Below are 26742 nucleotides of genomic sequence, written 5' to 3' on the forward strand. Positions count from 1 at the left end.
AAAGGGCAGAGAAATGTAAGTTGAAGTACTCCATGCATTATACTTAATATAGGTATTACTGATTTGTATGGAGGACTTCTCAATTTAACAATACTGAGGAATTTTAAGTATTTTTCTTAATTTAGGTGGTTTAGAAAAATTAAATTTTGCATTAAGGCAGTTTCTGTTTTTCTTCTATATAAACAGGCATGAAATAGCGGAAGACTCACAGTTCCATTGATCCACAAATAAAATTTATGACTTTAAATTAAAAAAATATATAAAAAATTTAGTAAGTTCACAAGAAATGCAAGTTTAAATAACACATATTTCTTTAATCTAAAGGAGAATACGAGTTTTTAACGTTAAAACTTGTTTGTTTTGGTCTTCATTTAAAACCTGATGGAAAGGCTGGATTTCTTTTTTATTTTTTGTTAAACATTGAAATGAAAACCTACAAAAGCTTGCTCCTTGCAAAAAGGGATTTTGGTCTTCCTCCTGTATTACCATCATTCAGGGAATTTGTGCTAACCTAGCCCAACATGCTATCACCACCCACTCCTGTTTGGGTTCCACCAAAAGAAATGATTTTAACAATCAGGTATTCACCTGCGGGTAGTTGTTGTTGCTGCAGGTGTATCTTTTACCTATTTTATCTATTGTGTAAAAGACTGTAAAACGATTGTAAACGAACCTGGCAAACCATATTATGAATGTTGGGGTTGCCATGTGTTGTGTCCCATATTGAACCAATAGACATGATTTGTTCCGTATTGTTATACAGTTTGGACACGCGCCTGTATCAGTAATAGAGCTAACAATAATTAACAAGATAAAACACCGTAAATATTAAATCCTGTAAAATTGTGGTGAAGCAATCTAAGCAGAACCTGATCAGCTCTGCCTAAGCTGCTGTCACTGTTGCCTAGAGATAGACCAACGCACCAGTGCTACGCTTTTTCACCCGAATTACACTGAAAAATCCCACACCCTCAGATGGAAACAACTGCAAAAATACAGACGTGAGCAGGAAGATGCAAGTCCTTAACTGAATGGCGTTAGTTTGATGAATATGAAGAAAATTATATGATGTGTTGGGCTGTCGGCAAGAGCTTACAGTGACACCCAGCAGTGGCACCCAGCAGGCTGTGCATGGCTCAGGACAGAAATGCTTAAAACACCTGCATCAGTCCTTTATCCTCCAACTGTTTCCTGAGACTAAAATAATGGGGAATATGATGATTATTGTGGTTCTACAAATTTGTACAATAATAACAATTAGACAATAACTAAGTTTTGTGCAAATGAAGGATTTTAATCCTTCATTGTGTTTTGTTTTGTTGATGTTGGCACTGAACAAACACATGAACAAAAAACAATGAGGTTATTCATCTTTTGAAATATTAAGAGATCTGCATAATCAAGGAGCCGATTGTGGCTACAGAGGAGAGTTAAAGCAGATAAAAAAAGTAGGCGTGCCATAATTCCCTTAATTTTAGGAGATCAGTAGGTCTAACAATAAGCTATTATTAGTGCTCCAAACTTTTCATTTATATTTGAGACCATTATCTAGTGCAGTTAAAACAAGTTTTCGATTGTTTCACATGGATTGCTGTTTTTTTCCAGTAAGATAAGATGGACTAGATGGAAACATAATGCTTTATTTTGATGGTTATAAAAAAAATATTGGTATGGGTCAAATTTGGAATTAGCATGTCAGGCTTTTTAAACATTGGTTACCCACCAAAAAAAGAAATTTGTGCAAACCTAAAATGAGGATCTGGTCTCAACATAACTGAAGCTAAAAGTGAAACACCTTAATTTTATGAGTGATTGCTGCAATAAATGTGTGAAGGTAAAAATATAAAACAGATTCGAGGAGCCTGGTGGATTCTGTCTAAATGCATATGTTAACAAGAAATTTATTTAATATTAAGTATTTAGTACAGGGACATTTACTGGGGCCAGAACCTACAGGGGCACTGGTGGATCCTGCTGGCCCCTTTAAATAACTGCCCATGTTTTGTCTGGAGTAGGAGCCCGAAACAGAAGCAGAAGCTGGAAGGGATCCAATAAAATCCTTTGAGCTGATTTCACAATCTGCTGGATGCATACCTGTTATAATACCTGTTGCTTGTTTTATTTATTTAGTGCAATGTGAGATTTCTAAGCCTCCATAGACAAGATGCAATAACATAGAATATTAATATTACCGGTAGAATTTTTTTTAATTACTATTAATTTCCGGCAATTACATGCATTGGAACACACAAGTCAATATCAGTTCATCAATTTAAACTTATGAGTCATAGTAACAAGTTACTCATTCATAGTTAACATATATATTTCTAGCTATTTTTGTTCTCTTTCTGTCTTTCTTTTTAAATGGCAACTAGAGCACAAAATTGTATGAGCAAAAGGAGTATGAAAAAAATTATAATAATTATGTTTTCGGTACTGAGAACAAATACCGGTAAGCAAAATCACAATTGTGTTACCCGAGCAGATGATTAACTTTATAGTATCTTTTTGTTTTCTATCATATCTGCAATAATTAATACCCAGAGTGGTAATAGTTTACACAATATCAAAAATAGCAAAGAAACACACCAACAATGGTAATAGACAAACACCAGTAATAGTAAAAAGAACTAGAAGCACACATTGACATACACTAATATACATTTTAGACCCTCTCTGAACATACTGTGACCAAATCAACTGTTTGAATAAGATTTTAAATCTGTGAATATTTTTGCATTTTTTATGTTGTGAATGCAGACTTCTGAGTTTCATTCCACATGAAACTCTGGAGACAACTCAACACAGAAAAACTTTTCTGAGTTGTTCGTACTCTGGGTCATGTGAACTCACCATTATGACAGGCCGTATTGACATTTGTTAGAAACTCTATCCTCCCTATTGTTCCATTTCTGGACCTCTAAAATAAGATTCTTGCTTGTCAAAACTACATTCCTACTAGCTAGAAATGTACATATATATGTCCTAAATTACATTTTTCCTGGCAAAAAGTTTATTTCATATAATTTAACAAATATAATTGTACTAGTAAGAATAAACTTTAAAATACCTAGAAATCTTTACAAATTTTAAGTGGCCCTTTTGACATTTATTAGCTTGAGTGAATATATATTTCAGATTTATTTTTGATATCTGAAATAATAATTTTGCCTAGTAGTTGCTCTATTATGCAGTTAATCCTAGTCACAATTCATTTTAGATAGGAAGAATGTTTATTTTAGATAGGAAGAATGTTACTGTAGATATCTGGAAGTAAAAGCCCAAAACACATGAATGGGAAACGTGAGGTCATTTGTACTAGTAAAAATTACATTTCAGATATCTGAAATGTAATTTTTAGATAGGAAGAATGTTATTTTAGATATCTGAAATGTTCATTTTGACTAGGAAGAAATGCATTTGAAACACCTGGAATCAAGCTAATAATAAAATAAAATAAAAAATAGCCTGCCATATCACCATGACCTCTCAAATTTTGAGCTCTCTCTCGAACTTCAAATTAGTTTTGTAAATTTGCTGGCAGCCATTTGTTAAATGCTATGTATGGGATACTAAGTATAATATTTGACAAGATTCAATTTCGAGCAACTTTGACTGAAGAATCGCTATCAGCAATAGTAAGCGATGTTATTTAAAAAGTAATGATCATGATAAGGACATAGGCATGGCTTGAGCCATTCTTCCACTTGGTGCTGAACTGTCAACGTAGTGAAAGGCCAACATTAGACTCTATGGCAAATATAAACCAACGTCAGGCACTAGAATTTCCCTCTACGTGGATTGAGGCGTGGAGCCACCCATTCACGTAACGCAAGCCACCTTATTCTTCACCAATAGAAAAGCTGAAATACCAATAGGGCGGGGTTAAGGCAGGTTAAGTATGGCAAGCCGTTTAAACGAAATTTCGGTTGTACTGCCTTTACAGTCAAGATTTCTCAAATTGTTTTATGACAAGACGTTTTTAGCGATTTAAGTTATGTCTAATTATATTTTGAATAGTCAAAATCCCTATTCGAGATATCTCTAATTACATTCTAGTCGAAATGACATGAGATTGACCATTAACTTGTATGGATACGTCAATTTAAGATATCTAGAATAAATTACTGACTATCTGAAATACACATTTCATATATCTACAATTAAACTACGACTAGTTATAAAGTATTTTCAAGATATATATAGTTTTGACTAGTCAAACTAAAATGGTCAGACCAAACTGAATTATTTTAAAACAGCTTGCCATTGTTACGTGTTTTCGCGCCCTTTACGTCACCGGCTGGGTGAATGATTTCAGTTAGCAATGGAGGCTTACATCAGCTGGTGGCGGAGCTTTTGACAGGAAGGATTTGGCTGCTCTGGGGTCCAGGTGAGACTGTTTATTTTATTGCATTTATGGCGTACTTCAATCCTTCTCTGGCCAGCGTCCGGATGCTATCGAACTAATAGGTATGAATAGCCAGAAGAAGTTAGCCTAGCCAGTTAGCAAGCTTTAGCTCCACTGGCTAGCTAGTAGTGATAAAAACAAAACAATGGGCTGGGTTCTTCAAACAGGACAGTGTATTCCCGCTTTCGATAGAAAATATTACATTTTTAAGGTAACCAGGTTGTCACTTGTAATAAAATACAACCATCACCACTTAAAAAGAAATATTGATTTATTTGTATTAACCTTAAGATGGTAAATATTTCTGCATATGTACTTCGCTAACTATCTGGGTCTTATGAACCTCTTATTGCTTAAAACAAAATTGAAAAAGACACTCAGGAATTTCTGTAGAAGCTACACGATTATATAATCCGTGGAATTTAGGTTTCTCTGTAATATTCTTCTAACTTCCTCCACATTCCTTACATGCACTAACCTGTTATTACATATTACTGGATCTGTGTCTGTGCGTCTGACTGAATGTGTTTGTAATTGTTCAGATAGCAGATATGGTGAGGCACAGCACCATGTCGGAACTGCAAACCATCCAGCACCCTCAGGTTTGAGCTGCTCTTATCTTTTATTATCTCTGATTGCACTTCCTGTAAATGTGTTTCATCATGTTGAGCTGACTGGAAGTAATTCTCACTCTGATTTGGTTTGTCTGATCCAGTAAAAAACGTATTAATTCGCTCTAAACGTTGGTGTGAATATTTTTGGTTTAAGATAAGACTATTTTTTTTCATCAGGCTAGAATTGTGTCCACAAATGGGTAGAAATACACTTGTAAATTTGTGTGTGTTTTTTAAGAATAGTTAATTACTGCTCATGCAAACAAGCAAAACATGTTTAAATTATTAAGCATGAGTGGAAATGTTTTTTGATTGTATTTTCCTGTTGATCACCACCTGATCTCTTTGTGGGCTCTCGGTCTTTCCTTTCCAACCCTCCCTGCCCGTCCTGTGTGGCCTGCTTCTCTCTGATACAGGGTAACCCCCTGGCCGCGAGCCAAGTAGGACAGAACTGTACGAGAATCCAGGACAATGGGAAAGACACAGAAGAACCCCAGGCCCTCTCGCTAGGTCCAGCAGGTATACGGCACTTATTATACCTGTAGCAAGGCTGTCCATATTAAAATGATTAAAATACTGTTTTGTTTTGTTTTTTTTCTTTGGTTTTTGCACACATATTCTTCAGAGATTGAAAAAAGTCAGCCAGTAAACATCCCAGATTTTGTTAAGAGGAAAAAGAAGAAACGGACCAGAGCAACAGACAGCTTCACAGGCACCTTCCATGGTAAGTAAGCTGGAATTTTAATGGAAAACAGTTGATATTTGCCAAACACAGGCAGTATCTTCCAACAATAGTTTCACGGCTCACTTTCTCTCACACAGATCTCTACAAGCTGACCGATGAGGTACTAGGCCAGGGGGCATATGCTAAAGTTCAAGGATGTATCAGCCTACAAAATGAAAAGGAGTTTGCTGTAAAAGTAAGTAATGCTTTTTCTTAGATTGGTGAGAAAACTTTTTTTTTTTTTTTTTTTTTTTTTTTTTTTTTTTTTTTTAGTACACTTAAGCATGTTTTATGTGATGTGTTGCAGATCATAGAAAAGGCTGCAGGGCACAGCCGCAGCAGAGTATTTAGAGAAGTGGAGACTTTATATCAGTGTCAAGGAAACAAGTGAGCGTCATCTGTTTATTGTATCATTAAAATGAAACCAGTTTTTAATGTGAATGGTTCTAATTTGCGTTAAATACATTTGTTTAGGAACATTCTGGAACTGATCCAGTTCTTTGAAGATAGCTCCTACTTCTATCTGGTGTTTGAAAAGCTGCGCGGAGGTGAGTATACATACTTTATAAAAGTACTTTATAAAACTATTTATACCCTGATTACAACTAGAAAATGCATTGTGTTGTATTAAAGCGTTACATGTTGAGCCAGAAACAACACAGCTGAAACTTACGAAGACTTGACAAACGGCACAAACAGCACGCAGAAACATTGTCCAGCTCGTGAAGTAAAACACTGAAAAAAGAGAGCACAGGTTGCGGTGCAGAAGTTTTCAGAGTTGAGCGCGAGCCACAGAAATCCAAACGTCCCCATAACCGTTCTGAATATGAGAAGAATGCGAAACGGAACAGGAAAATGACAGAACATGCCCACTCCGTGTTTGAAAAGGCAAAAAGGTTTCCTGGTATTTCTGCTAAAGTAAAGGGCATAACCAAAAGATGTCAGTGGTAAATAAATATTATAGTACTTTTGTTATTGAATAATTTATTAAACTGCCTCGAGTGGAAAAAAAAAAGTGTTTATTTATTTATTTTTTATTAATAGGCTTAGTACACATCATAGCCAAAATGCTATGACTTTAATATTTCACATGATATTTTGTTTCAGTTTTCAGCCTTGGTTTCCTGATTTAATGCTTTCGGTTTCGGCCAAGAATTTTCGATTCAGTGCGTCCCTACTTTTAATGCCTTTAATAGGTTTTCTTCCACAACTGGCTCCACTTGACTTGACATGCTCTAAACTGCAAAAAAAAAAAAAAAAAAAATTAAACATTGTCTTTTTTCTTAAAAAAAGTGCATTTTTTTATTGAATTGAGGAGGCAAGTGAGATACTTTGCCAATGGAACAAGACAAATTACATTTAAAATAAGAAAAAACAAATGCATTGTCTTATTTCATGTGCATTTTATCTAATTATTTTCATTTCAGAGGAAAAAATACTAATTCGACGGGCAAATAATCGTATTTACCTGCTCAAGTCAAGGCTAAATATACTTAATTTAAGAAATTTTACTTATTTCTAGATCGTTTTTGCTGTGTAATCTAACATGCTCCCAAAACCTCTTTTCAGAACAGCTGTATTTATACTGAGAACATAGGTAGACTCTATAATCCATTACTTTCCTTTAGGGGTTTAAGGGTAAAAGGAACTTAATATGAAAATGTTACATACTTCTCCGATTTTTGAATTTGTAAACGATGTAAAAAAATTGATCCTGTTAAAAATGAGAGTAAATACTTTTACAAGGTGCTTTAAACAGAGATGCAAGTAATCCTGATGTGTTCCTGCAGGCTCCATTCTTACACACATCCAGAGCCAAAAGCACTTTAATGAACTGGAGGCCAGCAAGGTAGTCAGGGACATCGCCATAGCTTTGGACTTTCTACACACAAAGGGTACGCTTATTTCCAACTATCATACCAAAGTCTAATATTAAAAAGGTGAGAATATTTTTTGGCTGATGTTGTTTCTTAGGCATTGCCCATAGAGACCTCAAGCTGGAAAACATCCTCTGTGAATACACCGACCGGGTGAGTTTATTTTGATTTTAAAAAGACAGTTATCCCTGTAGATGTCTGTTACGGCAGTATTAAATGCGTCCTGTTGTCTCTCAGGTGTCGCCAGTAAAAATCTGCGACTTTGATCTGGGGAGTGGAGTGAAGCTCAGCAGTGCCTGCACTCCCATAACTACGCCAGAGCTCACCACACCAGTGCGGCTCCATAATATTTTTACTCTAAACTCTGATTAAAACACCAGTGAGACTTTTAACATGTACCTTTCTCATTGTTAGTGTGGCTCGGCTGAGTATATGGCTCCAGAAGTAGTGGAGGCGTTCACGGATGAAGACTCCTTCTACGACAAGCGCTGTGACCTTTGGAGCCTTGGGGTCATCCTCTACATCCTGCTGAGTGGAAGCCCCCCCTTCACGGGTCACTGTGGCACTGACTGTGGCTGGGACCGTGGAGAAGCATGCAGAGCGTGCCAGGTATGCTTCCCTTTACACATCCCGTCTGTGCATTCTTACTTCAGTGTTCCAGCTCCATACATGGTAATTCATTTCCCTTTGATACCACTCTGAACTTCCTACAGTGAATAGGTGGTTTATTTTATTTAATACCCACTGTATTTCATTAGGAGTGAAAGACCAACACAATGTACATTGTAACTAATAATGGAAAAGAAAAGGACATAAATATCTGGAGAGGTGAAAAATCAAAAGGCTACAACTGTAAAGCGACCACCATTGGTGTAAAGTAAAAGGACTTTATAGAAGAATAAGAAGAAGCTATCATTGAACAAAGAGCTCCCATTTTTAGACGTGCATTAGATACACAGCCAGAGCTGATGGACCAGTTTAAGTTAAAGCTTACTCTTTTGTTAGAATAGCCCAGCTAAAGCCCACAGATAAATCTGCTTGGGAATCCTTTGAAACACTAAGTGCTTTTGTCAGATGCTATCCTTTCTGATTGGTGAGCTATAAGAAGAAATGAAAACAATTCTTTTTTGTTCTTCCCTTTTTTCTATTCAACACAATTAACTGTTATTTAAATGCTGAAAAAGAAAAGATGTATAAAAAAATGCAAGGTTTAATTTTTAACTCATCATTTTCCAAACATTTTCTCCTAGTGGTGATGAATTTCAGTAACTAAAATGGGAGAAATTGTATAGATATTAGATCAAATTATTTCAGCTTTAACTGTTTCAACTCCCCTTTACTATCAAAACTTGAAATTGAAGGTGGTACGTGTATGACTAAAATGTCATCTGATTCTCTTAAAATGAGCACTTATTGTTCTGTTTTCCTCAGAGCTGTCTGTTTGAGAGCATCCAGGAGGGCAAGTACGAGTTTCCAGACAAGGACTGGGCACACATCACAGAAGAAGCCAAGGATCTCATATCCAAGCTGCTGGTTCGGGACTCCACTCTGCGCCTCAGTGCTGCTCAGGTGTTACAGCATCCTTGGGTCCAAGGGGTCAGTATTATTTGTTTATGTACCTTTAGCACGTTTTGATTGAATGTCAGTAAATTTCTCTCTTCTTTCTATAACAGAATGCACCAGAGAGAGGTCTTCCAACTCCTCGTGTTCTACAGAGGTTTGCTTTACAAGTCATTTGTTACTAGTTTACCACGATTTCAAACAAAGCTATTGCATTTTTATTTATGTATAATTTTTTTTTTATTTAGAAACAGCAGCACTAAAGACCTAACCCAGTTTGCAGCAGAAGCCATTGCCTTTAACCGGCAGCTGTCCCAGCATGATGAGCAGCAGGAGGATTCAGGGGCCATCGTCTGCTCCATGAGGCTGTCCCCTCCTTCCAAGTCAAGACTGGCCCGCAGACGAGCCCAGTCCAATGCTATGCGCAGAGGGGACTTCGCTCCTGGTTCTGATGACCTCGCAGCCTGAAACACCAGCATGAACATCCTCCTTGTTCACCTTTCTAACCTATTTGAGTTTTTTTGGCTCTTTTTTTTAACAGGAATCTTATAGAAATGCTGACCTGGCATTAGGTGGAAACTTGTGTGGGCTTAGTTTTACCTTTTCAAAAAAATTTTTTTTTTTTACTTTACAGATTTATTTATTGGTAATTATTAGCTGAAACGTATAAAACAAACCTCTAATAGTGCCAGCAGGTAATATTCTAGTACATATCAAGAACAGAATTTTAGATGTGCACTTTTTTTAATGTCTTCATCCAAAACAATTTTATTTTGGGAGATTTTATTATTTCTTGTTGTTTTGTTGTTGTTGTTAATTTTTAAAAGCTGCCATAATTGGATGATGTTTTTCTAGGCACACACAGACGGATGTTTTTGGATGTTGATGGGTGTTTGTATTTAAATATGAAGGATCTAGATGGATGATTGTTGGAGTTTACAGCACCTTTCCTTTATATTACCTGCTAAAGTCATAATGTGTTATTGTATTACAGCATGGGTGCTAAATTCAGGTGCAAAAATTAAGAGGCTTTTCTCTGCAACACAAGCTACCTGGAGCACTTTACGTACTTTAAAATCAGCCAGTTTTAAATAAATGGAAAAGAAGCCCATCTGTGCCATTTTAAAGAAAAAAACATCCCGAGAATCTATGAGTTAAAGTTGTTATGAAGAGGTAACATTTTATTTTTAATGGATAGTTATTAGATAAGAAGTTCTGCTTATAATTAATCACATTATTTATAAATTTACAGTTGGGATTAGATATATCTTAAGTCAAATATGAATTGAATTTGAGTAATTTGGCTCTTTTAATGCTGTCCTATTTTTACTTCAATTATCTTCATTAGTATTAAATTTATTATTTTTATTATTACTACAACCCAAGATGCAATGTACAGTTATGTATGAAACACCCTACCTCATAACTCTTTATCATAACTTATTCCATTAACCACTTTATTACTAACTTTAGAAAAAAGCCTCACTTTTCATAAATGTGAAATCCATCATTTTTATTCCAGAATTCATACATGCAGGTGAACAAGACATCTTCTGTGATATCTTTTTTCTTTAAGCTTGTAGAAATGGGCTTCCATGGTGTAATGGAAATATACATAAAGCATTTATTTAAAATATTCAAGGAATGACAAAATACTTCCATTATTATTTATTTCTTTTCAAGTGTAACTCCATAACAGAGAATGATCCTTATCATTTTCTCCTTGTCTTATAGTGTTTTCATTTTGTTAACGTCAGCTGTGATCTTTGCTTTTAAAATAGTCAAAGGGATTTATTTTCATGTTACATTTAATATTATAAAAGAATAATCTATAATGAAACAAAGCGATTTATTTTTATGAGTATTTTAAGATTTCTATCTGAGTTAATGTGAACATTGAAAATGGGATGGAGAAAGTTGAGGTTTGTTTCTTAAATCTATCGTTATTTTTGCTTAACTTGTTTTTTATTTCACAAGAGCATATCTGATTTTCAGTGTCCAGCAAAACTTCTTTTAACCCCTTGAGTTGATGTGGTACCTCGCACTGTTGCCATGGTCACCTCATCTCTTTAGCAACTGAGAGATTTCATTGTCAAGCTGAAATTGAGAGAGATTTGCTCAGAGGCAACATCAGGAAACGATTAGTTGCCATGTTAAAACCCTCGCTCTTTTTTTTTTTTTTTTTATGAATCATAAAAAGAACCTGTCCCCCCCACCCCACCCCACATATCGACTTGTAAAGGCATCAAATGAGATGTGGTAATGGGTACACAATTAAGAAGCCCTGCAGAGCTTTAAAGTGGAACCTGATTTACAAAGCTCTCGTGCTCTGAGTACATTTCCATTGGGATGCTGTGTTCTCAATAAAAATGTTGAAATATTATCTTCTAATTGGTGTTGGCTCATTTTGTACATTTGTCTCAGCTGCTCTGATTTGAAACACTTCATCAATAATATTTTATTTTCAAAGACTCTTTTGTTCTAAGTGAAGGCCAGAATGAGTAGGAGGGAATAAAAGAAGTGTTTACTTTGTGCAAAACAGAAACATTGTTTGGATTTATACCAAAGCTGCTAAAGAAAATCACAATTTAAGTTTGTATACAGCAACCCTTATCTTTTCATTGCAAAAACCACCATCTTACAATGATAAAATTTAATATTTGATAAAGCGGTGATATCAAAGACCTGCCATCCTTTAATGATTCATGTTTTATAAAAGCATTTTTTCTCATTAAAAGGGAAAAAGATGTTTGCATATTGGACAGGTTGTTCTACTCGCTCTGCAGCGCCCCTAGCGGTGATGGTTAAACATTGCAGCAGCTCAACCTGCTGGAGGGAAACATCACTTTCATCCTGCAGCTGCTGTGCAACAGGATGCAGAGACAAAGCGCTGCGAGACTCACAGCAGGATTACTGGTTTTATCAGAGGTAACAAAGAATATTTTGTTATAATGCTTCTACTATCAAATGTTAGGTGTTTGATTTATTATTATTATATTTTTTTCCTGCAGAATCAGACCTGTGTGCCTTTAAATTCATTTCAAACATTCTTTAAAAATGCCAAAGCTAATTAAATGTTTTTAAGAGTTGGTTTTGATGCTGATAAGGATCTTCTGTAACTGTCTGTCTTATACTGGGTCTCAGGAAGCCTCTGACACTGCTGTTGTATGATGCTTACTGTTTTTTTTAATGTTTTTTTTTCTTCAAGCTGTTTAAACTTGATGGCAAATTGAGCAAAAAAAAAAAAAAGTAATATTAGAAATGCCTAAAAGTTTCCTGAAGCTTCTCTAATAAAATTCTCTATCTGTAGTGATGGAGTGTCCCATCTGATCCAATCAAGACATGGTGTTATCAGATAAAAACTTAGGATCATCTGCTCCCAGCAAGATCCCAGAGCGGTGCAGCCTGCGGCATCAGAGCCTACCCTCCCCGGCCATGTGCTGCGCCTGCGGCCTGTGCATCATGCTGGCTGGCATCAACATCACCCTTGTGGGAGCTTTTGCTTTTGGCACCTTCAGCCTTACAGCCAACCCTCCCATCATCATCGGGCCTCTCTTCTTACTGTTGGCTGTGGCTTTCTTCACAGCCTGCTGCGTGGTCAGCAGGAGGCCACCATCCCACGTGGCTCGAAGGGCCCACCGAGGGGAGAATTGGGGGCTGATTAGGATGGGAACTGCAACTTTCGAGATGGAGATGAGTGAACATACCCTCCAGGACACCACCGCCATCCAGCTCAGCCCTACAAACTCCCCCAGCTCTTCTCACAAGTCCATGTCGAACCAGGGGGACTGCACTGGGATGAGCTTATGTCAGGATGAGACCAGGGAGCTGCAGATCTCAGAGATGAGTGACATGAGGGCTGCTGGAGATAAAACAAGTCTGACCACTGAAAGCAAAGGGATCTCTTCCACACAGGCGTTACCTGTTCAGGACACATCCTCCTCCACGTAGCATGTACCTGTATCTACCCGACTGATGGATGCAACTAACAGGACACAGTTGGATCATCTACAGTATCTGCAAAACAAAGGAAAAAAAGACACTGGATAGTGTATTAGTCCCAGGCCCAAATCAGAAATAGGAAAACCCAATAGATACTCAAATTAAAGTCCATCCTAGTCAAAGCAGTTTCAGATTTCTTTAAAATCACAGTAGCTGAATTTAACACTGACAAATTCTGCTTTTGAAATTCAGCCTCCATCATATAGTAGTTTTGAATCCAAAGGAGGGATTAAAGAGATATCATTGTTAATGCAGCAACATATTTGTTTCTAACCTTCATAATTTTTTTCTAAATAAGTGAATGTATAGACTGAAAATAGTAAATTCTTTTTTTCACGTATTCTATTAACATATGGAAAACATTTTTCTCAGGCTTTAAATTTGTGATTCCTGGTCAGAGCCAACGAAGCATTCCTGATGTATGTTTGAGTTTCTTAAATGCTTACGTGTTTTCTTCTCTTTCATGTCATGCTATTGTGTGTTTTTGTTCAAGGCTACCACACTGTAGCCTGAAACACAGTGCAGCTCCTGTGATTGCTTATTCTATTACAGGATATTGTCACGTTTATTGCTGTGCTTTAAGATACACCTTATCACTCTTCCAACAGAAAGAGAATCTTAACCTTTGCTTTGCTTTTGTTTTTCCTGCCTGGTTTAAATGTGCTTCAATACTTCTTATTTGTGTCCAGTAGGTTTACTGCTGTTTGTGATGCTGCACTGTATATAAGGATGGAGAATAATGTGTGACCATCTGAGCGCCATTGAGATAAACGTTGCTCTGTAATCCTCACTGATACCGTTAACTAAAACTTCACATGATAATACAGAGTTTCTCTTACCGTTCCACATTACATCTTGTATAAGGTGATATAACCTTCAAACTGTGTAAGCCTGATAATAGTCCATTTATACTATTTATATGTCATGTGAATATGAAAAATAAAAAAGAACATATTCTCAGTGTCTGTTTGGAACCTTAATAAGATCCCTGCTGTGGGTGCATCAATGTTTTTTATAGACATGAAGCCATAAAAATGGTCAGTTTACATAAAACTGCAGGTTGTGTGGATAAACTCATTTGTTATCTGAGAAACACCAGCAGCAACCGTGCAAACATTTCCCTCTTAACATGTTGCCCATCACTTGGCATCGAGCCCGACAGCTGCGGGCAACAACAGGAGCGCCATGTTTACTCATCATTATACACATGCTGTCCCCAAACACAGGAGGCCAAACTCTGTGATCCCTTAAGACAGGGCTGCCTGCTGTTTTTTGAGTCTTTTAGTTTCCTTGTGAATGAGGACTCAGAAATAAAGTTTCTAGTGTTTGCAGGGAGAGGATGACATGTCTTGGCAACCTGAGGTGAGACATGAGGTCGTGCTGCTCTGAGAGGTGGCACATTGGGGCTTATTTAAGGGAGGAATTACTTTGAATTACGCTGATTATCCAGCTGACTTCAAGCTAAATACCCAGGTGTATTTCAGTAAATATGAATATTAGACAAAATGCATATATTTTAGGACTTCAGTTTTTTTTTTCCAAGACAAAAAAAAGATTTATTTTTTTTGCAGAAGTTTGTGTCATGGAGGTGATCAGCCTCTCACTGCTGAGGAGTTAAAAAAGCTCATAATGCTTTGATAGCAGCTTACACTGTACTTGTACTTTAATTCAACAATAATGATAAATAAATAATTGAACTTTATCGATTTAACAGTGGAGAAATTTACCTCTGCATTTAACCCATTCCCTTGGGAAGCAGCGGGCTGCCATCGTGGGGCTCCAGGGAGCAGTGTGGGGTTAAGGGTCTTACTCAGGGACCCAGTGTTGCACCCCTGAGTGGATTTCAAGCTCTATGCCCTAACCAGAAGGCTGTTACTCCCCCTTTAGAACATTTAGTTCTGATGTCTGTCATGTTCCTCTTAACAATATTGTATAGATTCCCATTGTTTAGGTGGGGCCCTGCCATTCAGAGTAATACCATGATCATAGAATTAAACTAAATCAAACATCTTTGTTTGAAATTCTTCCTAAAACATTTAATTTGCAGTCAATAACACATGAAGCTCCACAATACTTCAATTTGACCTGCTTTTCCTTCCACCAAACTTTCCATCTTTTTCCTGAGATGTAGCAACATGTAAACTGCCAACTTCTCTAGCAGTGACCTTACCTTAAAGGGTGTGCAAAAATCAAAATCGCATTTGAAGAAAGCTCTTTTTAAAAGTGAGACTTATAGTTTGTTGACTGTTCTTATAATGTTTGAGAGGTTTAAACAACATGAGAGTGTAAATTGGTATGCATCATCAGCTGATGATGCTCACTTTTATGTCATTAGTGCTAATGTATTGAGGAAAGTACTCTTCTCAGTATCAATAATATTTTTTTAACAAATCAGAAAAGTGATTTTACATTAAAAAATTAACAAAAACAAATGTATATATTCTATTTCAGGTTAAAAAAAGATATTTAAAAACATTCCCAGTAGTGTCCTGCTGATATATGAACAACATATAAAACTGTTGTGATTTAACTAACTCTTTTGTTTTAAGTGATCCTTTTCCATAAAGTGAATACGTGTGCATGTAACAGTAATCAGGCTGTTGCAAAGCTGAATAGACATATGCAACAGGAGCCTGGTAATTCAAAGATGCTGTCACAGAGGTTATTTTTTCTATTATAGCAGCCTCCATTAGAGAGAGAAAGTTATTAAGCAAGCAAAAATGAACTATAACCACATGCATCAGATAAAAAAGGACCGTTATCAGATTATCCATAGACAAAATGTCCTGAAAGATTTAGTTTCACTGGTATTATGTGCATAATTTGAACTGGAATGACTGGCTAAAAAGCTTAAACACTTAATTTATCTTATTATTCGTTTTTTTTTTAAATACATATTTGTGGACATAGGAAGTTCTTTATCTGTATACTTAAAAGCGCTGCTTTGATTCTTTGGTTGCAATACTTTGTGTCGACACTAGAGAGCAGTGTCATTCTTCAGGTTTTAATAGGAGTAACGTTGGTTTTGCTTTTTTCTACGTTTGTTAAACGTGTGAAACAAATAAATGCCCAGAAAATAAAAAAACAAAACAAAACAAAACAAAAAAAAACTGGGTAAATCTTTCAGGATGAAATGCAAATAAAATTTTAGAACGTGCTCAGCTAAAATATGGTTGAGACGCCCAGTTTGATGATTTAACTTTAAGGTTTAATTTCTTTTTTTAAATTATTTTTATTATTTCAAAGATTCATAAAAGTTAACACAAATATAGTAATCCACCAACAATAAAAATAAGAAGATAATACAATGCAATTAAAGGACAGAAGAAAAAAATATATAAATCCATATATATATATATATATATATATATATATATATATATATATATATATATATATATATATATGTATATATATCTATATATACATATATATATATGTATATATATCTATATATATATGTATATATATATATATATGTATAGCTATATATATATATCTATATATATATAGATATATGTATAGCTACATATATATACATATATATATATATATATATATATATATATATATATATATATATATATATATATATATATATATATATATATATATATATATGTATAGCTATATATATATATCTATATATATATAGATATATGTATAGCTACATATATATATGTATATATAATACAATATATGTAAGACACAACAAAGAGGGAGTAGGAAGAAGTAAAACTTATTTAAGGGTGAAAAAAGAAAGCAAACACAAATCATCAATATTCAGATGTTTTTTTATTAGTTTCTTTTTTTGTCTTACCTAGGAATTTGCTAAAAGAAGAATTTGTCTGTTATTGATTTATAAAATCTGTTCAACTTCATCATGAATTGACAATGCTTTTATTGAGATGTTGCCTTATCTCACAATCTCCTTTACGTTTTTGCCACTATCCTTCCGTCCACACATTGACCCCAGAAACCATGGAGAAGACCATCTCTAAATGAAATCTGTCATCAAAGTGCAAAAAGTAAACCACAGAACAACCTGGTTTTTATTCCTTAATCTAAGGCGACAAGTAGACTGCGTTTAGTTCCCCCTAATTTGTCTGATCTGTCAGCTGTTTATACATGTAGGGTTTAAGGCTTGATCAGATTGTTTTGGTTCTCATGATACAGAACAGATAATACATTTTGCTCCATCTCAGTTTAAGTAAATGTTTGTTTAATAAACATAAGTTAGAGCAATGGCAATATGGAGGTTGCTGCATCCACTTTACAACTCTTAATAGGAAAGTTGTTCTTTATTAAGTACACGGACCCAAAAGCTTTTCACACCTCATTCAATTTTATTAATAATAATAAATTAAAAGTAATATCTCTATGTTTAAAAATATCTTTGAATAAAGCCACATAGATCTGAATTTTATCGCTACCATTTAGTTCTTCTTAACCTTTGAACTGCCAACACAATATTAACCAAATTCAATTAGTGCTGAAAAATATGCTGACAAAGGGACAATATTTTGCTGTGTTTTATTGTTGTATTCTTTTTTAAGTTTTCCTGTTGTGTTGATTTATAAATGTCTATATTCAGGCAATTGTAACATCATGTGATGTTTTACAACAAAGATAAAATTATCTCAAGGCTGATGTCATGCCAACATTTCCAAATCTGCCATGATTTAAAAGCAAAAAAAAAAAAAAAACTTGAAAGCTTAGAGGAAAAACGACCAACTCTAATGTATTCTGTTGAGCCTTCCTGTTATCTAAGAAAGGTTTGTTCTCTCCCTCTCTTTATATGGCATTAATAATACAGTTTAAATTTTTATCTACATCTATTTTTATCTCTGGTGCTAAAAGCCCAGTGAGTCTCCTTCACTCAGCAACAATATTCACTTTTAAAGAGTGTGAACTAGTAGCCTGTATGATGGTGTTCTCTCTAATTAGTTGAACTTTTTAGACTAACTAGTGGAGTTGTTAATTCTTAAGTACATACAAGGAAAGTAACAACTAACTAAACCTAAAGCTGAAACTTAATGCACCCAAAGTGCATGTGCTACACATAATTGTAGATGCTGCTTTAGTGCAGAGGAGAATCATCAGAGTGGAGACTAAAAGTGACAATGATAAATAAATATGTATAAAGCTAAATTTGTTAAAGCTCACTTTTAAAAGGACAGTATCTACTCTGAATTTGTTTTGAATATAATGGGACACTAAGCTGCCAACACTGCAGCTAATCATTGGTAAAGGCCACCTTGCTAAAAATCAATTAATATAAATTTCTCTGAGCATCTCTGCTGTTAATTTTTCAAAACTACTTCATGTTTCAAAATCCACACATGAATCTGTTATCTCATTCCTATGTTATTGTCTCCCAACAAAAGGTTCAAATACGATGCTTACTCATTGCTGTCAGAGGACATCTGCTTTCTCTTAAAGTTTAAAACCATGCTTCCCTTGGTTATACTTAGGTGAGACTGTGTAGATGCATAGTAGCCTGTGTTTATGTTGCCCCTTGATAGAGTGACAACCTGTCCAAGGTGCACAATACTTCTCACCCACTAACATCTGGATTAAGTGGGTCTGGTAAATAGACCCACTTAAGATAAAAATACATTACCTAGAGCTACACAACATTCTCAGATAACCAGGAAACAGAACAATAACAAGGATGCAGTGTCTTTAATAGGGATGCAACAATATATTGATCTACATCAATTAAATGATAAAAAATCATTAACATTGATCAAAGTAGTAATTTTTAGGATGAATTATGTTGAAATTCACAGGCAATGGATTACACTGAACTATTGATCTGTTACTATGATAACTGTTTTTTAATTTAAATGCCCAATGCTTGTTTTTAGCTCAGTAATAAAATGGTCAGATCATATTTATTAATTTTTTGAGTTGATATCAATGTAAATAACTGTTAGATGGGCAAATATTATCACACCATAATGATCGCAGGCGTGTAAATTAAATTGAAATTAAATTATGAAATACTTTTTTTAAGATATTAGCAAACATTGTATTATTATCCAAGCAAATCAATATAACAATGCATTATGATAAAGCTGGTGATTTTATCTCCAGTCTTTTACCTTCTCTCTCCTATCACTGCACAATTCTCCCCTGCTTGGTGACCCAGTGTGTTTTGTACACTGAAGTTTTTGGCACAAAAATGTGTCATCTTGTGCAGTCATTTGTCTTTCTGTTTCTCCTCTATTGCCAAGTACAGCAAGCATTTTGATAACCCTGAACTGAAAATGAAGTCCTATTAATTTTATCCCTTTGATCGCTTGGTAAAGTGTCCCTCCAAACAGCAGCTAGCTCCATCTAATTCCTAATGACTGCTGTGTGAGTGCTGACTCTGCTCTTGTAAAACAAATGATATCTCTGTCCTTTTAGAATAATCCCAATATATTTGTATAGAAAGGGATGAATTATTTTGACAGAAGGGGGGGATATTTCCACCTCATGATAAATGTGCAAATGTCCACCAAAGCTGAATCAGACAGCCCGTTTTAATAGCCTGATTGCCCGTTCATTTCTCGGCTCATTCTCTAGCAGTCCCGCTCGCTCCCTTTTAATGCTGAGCCGGTCATATTTTGTCCCAGATTAGTATAGACGGCGCCTGACAGTTGCTTCTGCTCAAGGTATTTAGAAGACATAATTCATTCATGGATCTAGAAGTGCTCCCATTTGTCATCCGCGCTCACTCTCGTCTCACCCGCCTGTTCCTCTGGGTGGTGGAGACGAGGGCCGGGGCAAGTTTCGGCTGATGTATTAGCAGGCATATGCAAGCAATGAATTATCAAGGAGGAAAAGGAGTCAATTATCCACTCCTAAAGAGGGTCTTGGCTCGCCTAGTGGCCTAAGGGCCACTTTCCATATTTACCACATCATTTTACAGAAAGGTACGCTGGGACACCTGGAGGGGAGACGGTGAGCAGACAGCAGACCTGCACAAACCCTCACACCATTCAACTTCAACCTTCCTAACCGTATCACCGCTCTGCACATCCTGCGCAGTTAACAAGAACAGACCAGGATGTTTTTGATCCATATGTTAATAATCCATTTTACACACACACCAACTCCTCAAACTGATTTCAGTTGAGCTGGAATAGCCACGCCGTGACTGTCTGCCATTTCCCTGTGTCCCAGTTCTCCCCCTCTGACTTCTGTCGAATCAAAATGGGGGCCCTGATTGACTGTGCCGCTCTGACTAATAGAGTGGATATGGTGAATGAAATAGCCGGCAGTCTCATTCCAAAGTCTCTTACCCCCTGTGTCCCCAGTCACTTTTTCCTTGACATATTTTCAGAGATTGAGCGTTCTATCCTGTTTCTGACGAGGACGCCGTGGTGGCAGAGGTGGAGGTGGTGTTCCCTCAGAGCGGCCGGCACCCTCGGACAGGAGCTGACAGGTCCTACGATGACTGCTTGGACTGACACTTAGGGAAATTAGGTTGTTAGGCAGCATTATGAGCGAGCTGATAGCTTCGTAATGGGTTTTAAGTTTGGAATTTAACACAGAAGTCTACTGGGAATGGCCTTGATGTGTGTGGGTGGAAAGGTGTTTTTTTTTTTTTTTTTTTAGATTCCCAAAGGCAATTCCTAGAGACAGGGGGTAAAGCAATAAAGGAGAATACATACGAGAAAAAAGACTATAGGAAATCTTCTAAAAATAAACATCTTTCCCATTTTCATCTTTGCTAAGGACTGCGTTTGGAAATCCGTGCCTCCAAGCTGGCGAAAAAGAGAATTGCAGTATTTCATCCATCCAGATGATTGCTTCTTAAATCCTTTATGGCTCAATCTCACCAAACTCTAAAACAATGACAATTTTCTGCTCCTTTGTTATGTTTAAAGGTTTACAGTTTTGCATGCCGTCTCTACTCACTTTCCAAGTCTTAAGTAAGGACGTCTAAATTTAGTGCGTAACGATAAACTCTTAAGTTTTAAGACATAGGCTAATGCGTGAGGGTGTTAAAACCAGAAGGGTAGTTTAGTGGAGATTAGGGGACATATCAAAGACTCGAGTAAAGCTCCATCAAGAGCAGTGCGGCTGTTTAGTGGGCATCTCCACATGCTTTCCTTCTTTTTCTCTTTTTTTAATGTGCAGGAGTGACTCATAAAGCTTTGGCACCCAGTGAGTGACTGATAATGTCTCCACATTACTTCTATTACTCCTTTTGCCCAGCCTTTGAAAACGAATGGGCCACTTTATTGCTGCCATGGACCCCTCAAGTTCTGTTCAGGAGGAAGATTTAGAGCGACGTTATGGCCGTCCAGCGGAGGTCGAGACGACTCACAGGAGAGGATGAAATGGATGAGTTGGGTCAGAGTGATGTGGGCAGTTTTCATTCACTCCCACTCACTTTCAGATAAATTGTGTTGCTGGGGAGGGTCGAGGCGGTTTCTGTGGCAAGATTTTTTCAGCAGAGCAGATGAGCAAAGTTCGCAATACAAATCAAGCCATAAAGTTTCTACAGTGTGTTTCGGCTCCGTGCCCTGCGGGCATCTCTTTCTCAGCGCTCCAGAGAATACATAGTGAATTCAACCCCATCAGAAGAGTTCGACTGGTCCATAAGTCATTTCTGGTTTATTAGAAGAAAACTCTTGTGTGTTTGTGTGTGCGCCTAAATGGAAATCTCTTTTCCATTGCTTTCTGAAGTATTCCAAACAAATCTGTTATAAGGTTAGAAGGTTATAAGTGTAAATTGAATAACATAGCCATAAACCTCAAGGTAATTAAATTCAGATTTTGATGTAATAGATGAACTCAAATTTGCATGTAATTGTAAAAGCAGGAGAAAAAACTGACTTTTTTTAAACAAAAACCACAAATTATTTTGAGTGGTTGCATTCTTTCCCCTTTATCTATTATGGTAAGTATCTACCAGCTTCGAACAACTAAAACAATGTGTTTAGGGTTGTGTGAATGCCTTTTTGGGTGCAGTGTTTCTTGCATGCCTAAAAATTGCAGTTTGGTCTAATCTTACTAGACGAAGTCCTTCAGAACAGAGATGGCAAAAGTACTGACTTTCCGTACTTGAGTAAAAGTACAGATACTTGTGTTAAAAAATACTCTGGTAAAAGTGGAAGTACTGATTAAACTTCTTTACTCAAGTAAATGTAACAAAGTACAGGCTTGTAAATTTACTTAAAGTATAAAAGTAAAAGTAGAAACCACTTTTTTCATGCCGTTGCCTACATTTTAAATGGATGTCTGCCAATAGGACTAGATCTCCGTTGTGCTCATTTTCAATCATCTCGTCGTCCATGCTACTATGCTAACGCCACCGCCACCAAGCTGCAATGATGTGCTGCCAATGAATACCGCCGAATCTGTCGATTCATCTTGTAGTGGTGCATCAAATGCAACGTAGATTCCCATCCAATTAGATTGAATTTGGTATTGATGACGTGAAAAATAATAACGGTAACTCCATTGAAATGATTCAAAACTAAAGTAACGATCCAATTTTTTAAAATGTAAGGAGTAGAAAGTACAGATATTTGTGTAAAAATGTAAGGAGTAGAAGTAAAAAGTCTCCATAAAAATAAGTAGTAAAGTAAAGTAAAAATATCTAAAAAATCTACTTGAGTACAGTAACGAAGTATTTGAACTTTGTTACTGATTCAAGCTCGGTCCGAACTCGGCATGGATCGGTTTTCAGGGGGTAGTGTAAATGGTGCTATTTTTTCCCAAAGGGGCTAAGTTCTCCAGTGGGAAACAACCACTGATGGGAGAACGTATTTGATAAGGCTGTTCTTTTCTTCCTTTCACACTTTCACTCTCACACACATGCACACAGTGGTTTATATGTATATGTTTTTTTATTTTCACCTTCAGCGAAATGAAAAAATCAACAGTTATTATGGCAACTCTGGCTTCATATGATTATCTTGAGTCAGACTTTTTTAGGTCAAACTTTTCTGTGCATGCACCACCTTTGACTCTATGCGGACGTGGCCTGAAATTACATTCTAAATGAGATCTGCTTCCCAAAATCACACTTGTTCACCATTGGGTATCTGTTGCAGGTAAATTGTGATTTCCTTATGATGTTTTAACAACTTTCTTTCATACATTCTGAACTATCCTTTTTGTTTCTCCTAAAGTTAAGGCCCCCCCAAAAAAACATACACACACCAACACACACACACACACACACACACACTGGAGCAAGGAAAATAATGGCTCCTTTCACTTCAGAGAAGTGGATGAGTTTTGCAGCAGGCTTAAGTGACAGGTAAATTGCAGGTTAAGTGGAGAACACAATCTTTTAACAAGAGACTCCAGGCGGCTGCAAATCCTCCTTAGTCTTTAATCTGAATACAAAAGGCTGGGGCGGAGAATTAAATCTGACCCCTCAATGTTCTGTTTGTTCCACACTCAACTGAAGGGCCTGCTGTAGTTTGCGGGATACTCTGAGATTTGCAGCTTCCTTTGTGAGATTTAAAAGGTCCCTGAAGCCACTTCTTTAGTTGGTAACTTCTCTGATACAAAAGAAGGTTTGGATCATAGAGGCTCACTCGTATCTCACTAAAAATTATTTTAAATGGGACTGTTTATTTAATTGTGGATGAAACGACGAAGCAAAGCATCATTATCACAAGCCTGCAACAGAGAGAAAACAAATCCGTCTTTATTTAGCAGCTGTGATGGTTGGAAAGAGGAGATGGTGCCGGGGTGAGGCAGGCGGTTAGGGCTTGCTGAGAAAAAGGCGCTTTGGGTTGTCAACGTTTTAGAGGCTTAGAGTCAAACCTATCCGGGCTCAGGAGAGAGGAGTCTGGGTGTTAGGCAGGCAGAATGACTCCTGATAGAAGGAGTTTGCGGCTCAAGTCGAGAGGAATCGTCTTGGCTCCCGGATGAGGCGAGGACTAATTGATTCTCTGAAGTTTTCTGTCGCAGAGCACGATTACAGGTATGACCGGATTAAAAAAGGAGAGAGGAAAAAAAAAAAACAAGGGATCTGGAGGAGGGAAATGTAAAATAAAATAAAAAATCAAAGATGAAAGACGAGAGCTTCCATAGAAGGATCAGCATCGCTTATGCACATTGATGTGTCTGCTTGTGTAAATGTGTGTGTGTGTGTTTTGTTTGTGTGGAAGTTGTGTATCTTTACACACGCACAGGTACAGCCCCGGTGCTTGATCTCAATGCTCAGTGGCAATCATCAGGTCACACTGCAAGGCCCCTTTCTCCGGTGTGTTGCACAGGAGCATATTATGCTTTAGCAGCGTGCTTCCCCTAATCACTCACTTCTGGTTAACACGTCTCAAAGCCAGAGGCATGTGTCTCGCTTGCCCATAACAGTCCATGACAAGATTGAGTACTGAGGCATGTGGGAGCCATAGAGAGGCGGGCTCCGAGAGAGAAGCCTTCAGGAGAAGGAGAGTTAGGACGCATATCTAGACCTAAGCTGTCATGCGTGCAGCTGTAATGGCTTGTTTAGTGGCAAAGTCCAATCTAAGGCCCCAGAGAGCCATTATTCCTGGACTATCGATCGGCCCCTACGGCCACCACTGCTCGGGCCCCTGTCCCTGATCCTGTTCAGTAATAAGCGTACTCATGTCATGATGGTAATTATCATTGATCTGTAGGCCCTGTGACAAGGCAGCGGTCTCTTGCCGTGATTCATACCTAGCATGGGACTACTGGACTTGAGGCACCAAATCACCAATTTGATATTGGTACGCAACTTTTACTGGCAATGCGGGGGAACATGCAGGAAACAGAGTTTGGAGATGGATCTCAGTCATTTTGATACTCTGTTGCTTTGCAGCTTTGTATCAACTATTCATCTGTGTTCAGTGTTGTAAAAATAAAACCCTTTCAAACACAAGCCTATTTCCCACTGTTAAAGTAGATTAAAAGATGTTCTTAGTCCAGTGCATCTAAACGCTCTGAACTTCCTAGTCCAGCTATAATCTAGATCTATAGTGTAATTCCTCTATTTGTCCATTCTATACCAGAAGGATCTTACTTACAGCATTTTCAGATTCCTGAACAATTACAGCACCAACTAGCTGTGGTTTAGATAGTTGGGGTATAAACCCTTTACTGTGTTTATAGCAAGGAATAATGTTATATAGATTAGTGTAGAACAAAGGTAGTGACTCACCTTGATGGAAATGAGTCCCCACATAGAAACATGATCTATGCGCAGCAGCCTGAATAGGCCACAGACGCACACACATAAAAGCACACCAGTCATCATGCTCTTTACATTAACAATGTCTACAACTCCTTTCTCCATTTCTACATCTCTATTTCTCCTTCTACTAATCATGGAACAGTTTAAAGAAGCTAGAGGGAAATGTGTCCTTAAGTCAAAATCAGCCTGGAAACAAAACCACTCTGGAATAGGAAGGAGATTTTAGATTTTTCTCCTTCTAAGAAACACTAAAACTATTTCTAAATGTGATTCAGTTGTCGAACTGACATTGTTTGGATAGCAAATGACAGTTAAAGGTATGGTAGAGGATGTTCTTTTTCCAGGTGGATCATCAAAATTAGTGGTCCTCCTAACTGTCAATCATTCTGGTAATATGTTTACTTAAGGCGGTCCTACGTGCTCATCCCTAGGTAGCTATCTTTTTCTGCTACACTTAACGGTGGTAGTCTGACATAGTGAAAAATTGCAACTCTTATTTCGGAAACTATGCGTGTTTAACCGATGCAAAAAGCAAATTTTAAACAGAGCCTGCACGAGAAGAAATGGGCTCATGCATGCACAGCAACTGCAACTGCAAAAACATACAACACCTTACAAAAACATAGCAATGCAAAGAATTATAATCAAAACTATTGCAACTAATACCAACGCAACATATCTTCCTAAAAGTTGCAAGTAAAATTAAAGAATGAACATGTAATTAAAAGGAACATACTCAATTTAAAACATTAAAAATAACAATTTTTCCACCAAGCAAGCAAAAGCAATCAAGATTTAACAAGCGGAGAAAATGAGGTCAGTGGAAAGGATACCTTAAAACACGTTTTTGCAACCAGCTGCTCTAGCATTTACGGTACTTGATGGTAGGAGTTCCTATTTAGATAACAGCAAGTCAGATGCAGGGTCCTTTTTAGAATGCATACTAAGTAAACCAAACAAAACTTCCATGCCATATCTAATGTTGCTACCAAGAACAGCATTATAAAAAACCTGTATGATACTAGGGTTGAACTCTAAACAACCTAAGTGCAGTCTTATGGCTAGGGTGAAGAACAGTTAATCAAATGTGGTCTACAGCTTAAAGAGTTCCACTTAATAATACAGAAGTATTTAAATGTGTGCACCTTGTCAATATTATTTTTGTAAATGACAACAAGGTCATAGTCTTTCACTTCCCATAAGATCAAGGGAACCCCCATTAGTCTTACAGGTACAGTATGTAAGATTAAATGGTGACTGTCACACCAGGTTTGATACGTTTTAATCTCCCTGTGATACACAGAAAAGCAGTCATCTAAATATAAAAGACTTAAAATAATAGTTTTGTCTAAAAATCAGATAACTGGCTGGATGGCTCTACA

General features: G+C 36.8%; 2 protein-coding genes across 2 annotated transcripts; both read left to right on the top strand.

The window, feature by feature from the left end:
* The first annotated feature begins 4243 nt into the window (after window positions 1-4243).
* mknk1 (MAPK interacting serine/threonine kinase 1) lies at window positions 4244-11566 on the top strand. The gene is made up of 14 exons (XM_038270811.1): window positions 4244-4390; window positions 4951-5010; window positions 5439-5541; window positions 5648-5746; window positions 5845-5942; window positions 6054-6133; window positions 6221-6294; window positions 7537-7641; window positions 7721-7776; window positions 7861-7956; window positions 8038-8232; window positions 9055-9219; window positions 9297-9340; window positions 9432-11566. Exons 2-14 carry the CDS (start codon window positions 4960-4962, stop codon window positions 9649-9651), a joined length of 1386 nt encoding a protein of 461 aa, XP_038126739.1. The 5' UTR covers window positions 4244-4390; window positions 4951-4959; the 3' UTR covers window positions 9652-11566.
* A 145-nt stretch (window positions 11567-11711) lies between these two features.
* LOC119773693 (transmembrane protein 275-like) lies at window positions 11712-13457 on the top strand. The gene is made up of 2 exons (XM_038270812.1): window positions 11712-12111; window positions 12494-13457. Exon 2 carries the CDS (start codon window positions 12526-12528, stop codon window positions 13132-13134), a length of 609 nt encoding a protein of 202 aa, XP_038126740.1. The 5' UTR covers window positions 11712-12111; window positions 12494-12525; the 3' UTR covers window positions 13135-13457.
* Window positions 13458-26742: the final 13285 nt, after the last annotated feature.

Source organism: Cyprinodon tularosa, unplaced genomic scaffold (assembly GCF_016077235.1).
Source record: "Cyprinodon tularosa strain WSP-4 unplaced genomic scaffold, ASM1607723v1 ctg779, whole genome shotgun sequence".
Taxonomy (NCBI): domain Eukaryota; kingdom Metazoa; phylum Chordata; class Actinopteri; order Cyprinodontiformes; family Cyprinodontidae; genus Cyprinodon; species Cyprinodon tularosa.

Bases quoted from the DNA above. Each gene is read 5' to 3' on its own strand.
- mknk1 (XM_038270811.1), top strand. From the start codon at position 4,960: ATGGTGAGGCACAGCACCATGTCGGAACTGCAAACCATCCAGCACCCT. The intron at 5,542-5,647 runs GTATACGGCACT...CATATTCTTCAG, and splicing joins CCTCTCGCTAGGTCCAGCAG to AGATTGAAAAAAGTCAGCCA. The intron at 9,341-9,431 runs GTTTGCTTTACA...TTTTTTATTTAG, and splicing joins ACTCCTCGTGTTCTACAGAG to AAACAGCAGCACTAAAGACC.
- LOC119773693 (XM_038270812.1), top strand. From the start codon at position 12,526: ATGGTGTTATCAGATAAAAACTTAGGATCATCTGCTCCCAGCAAGATC.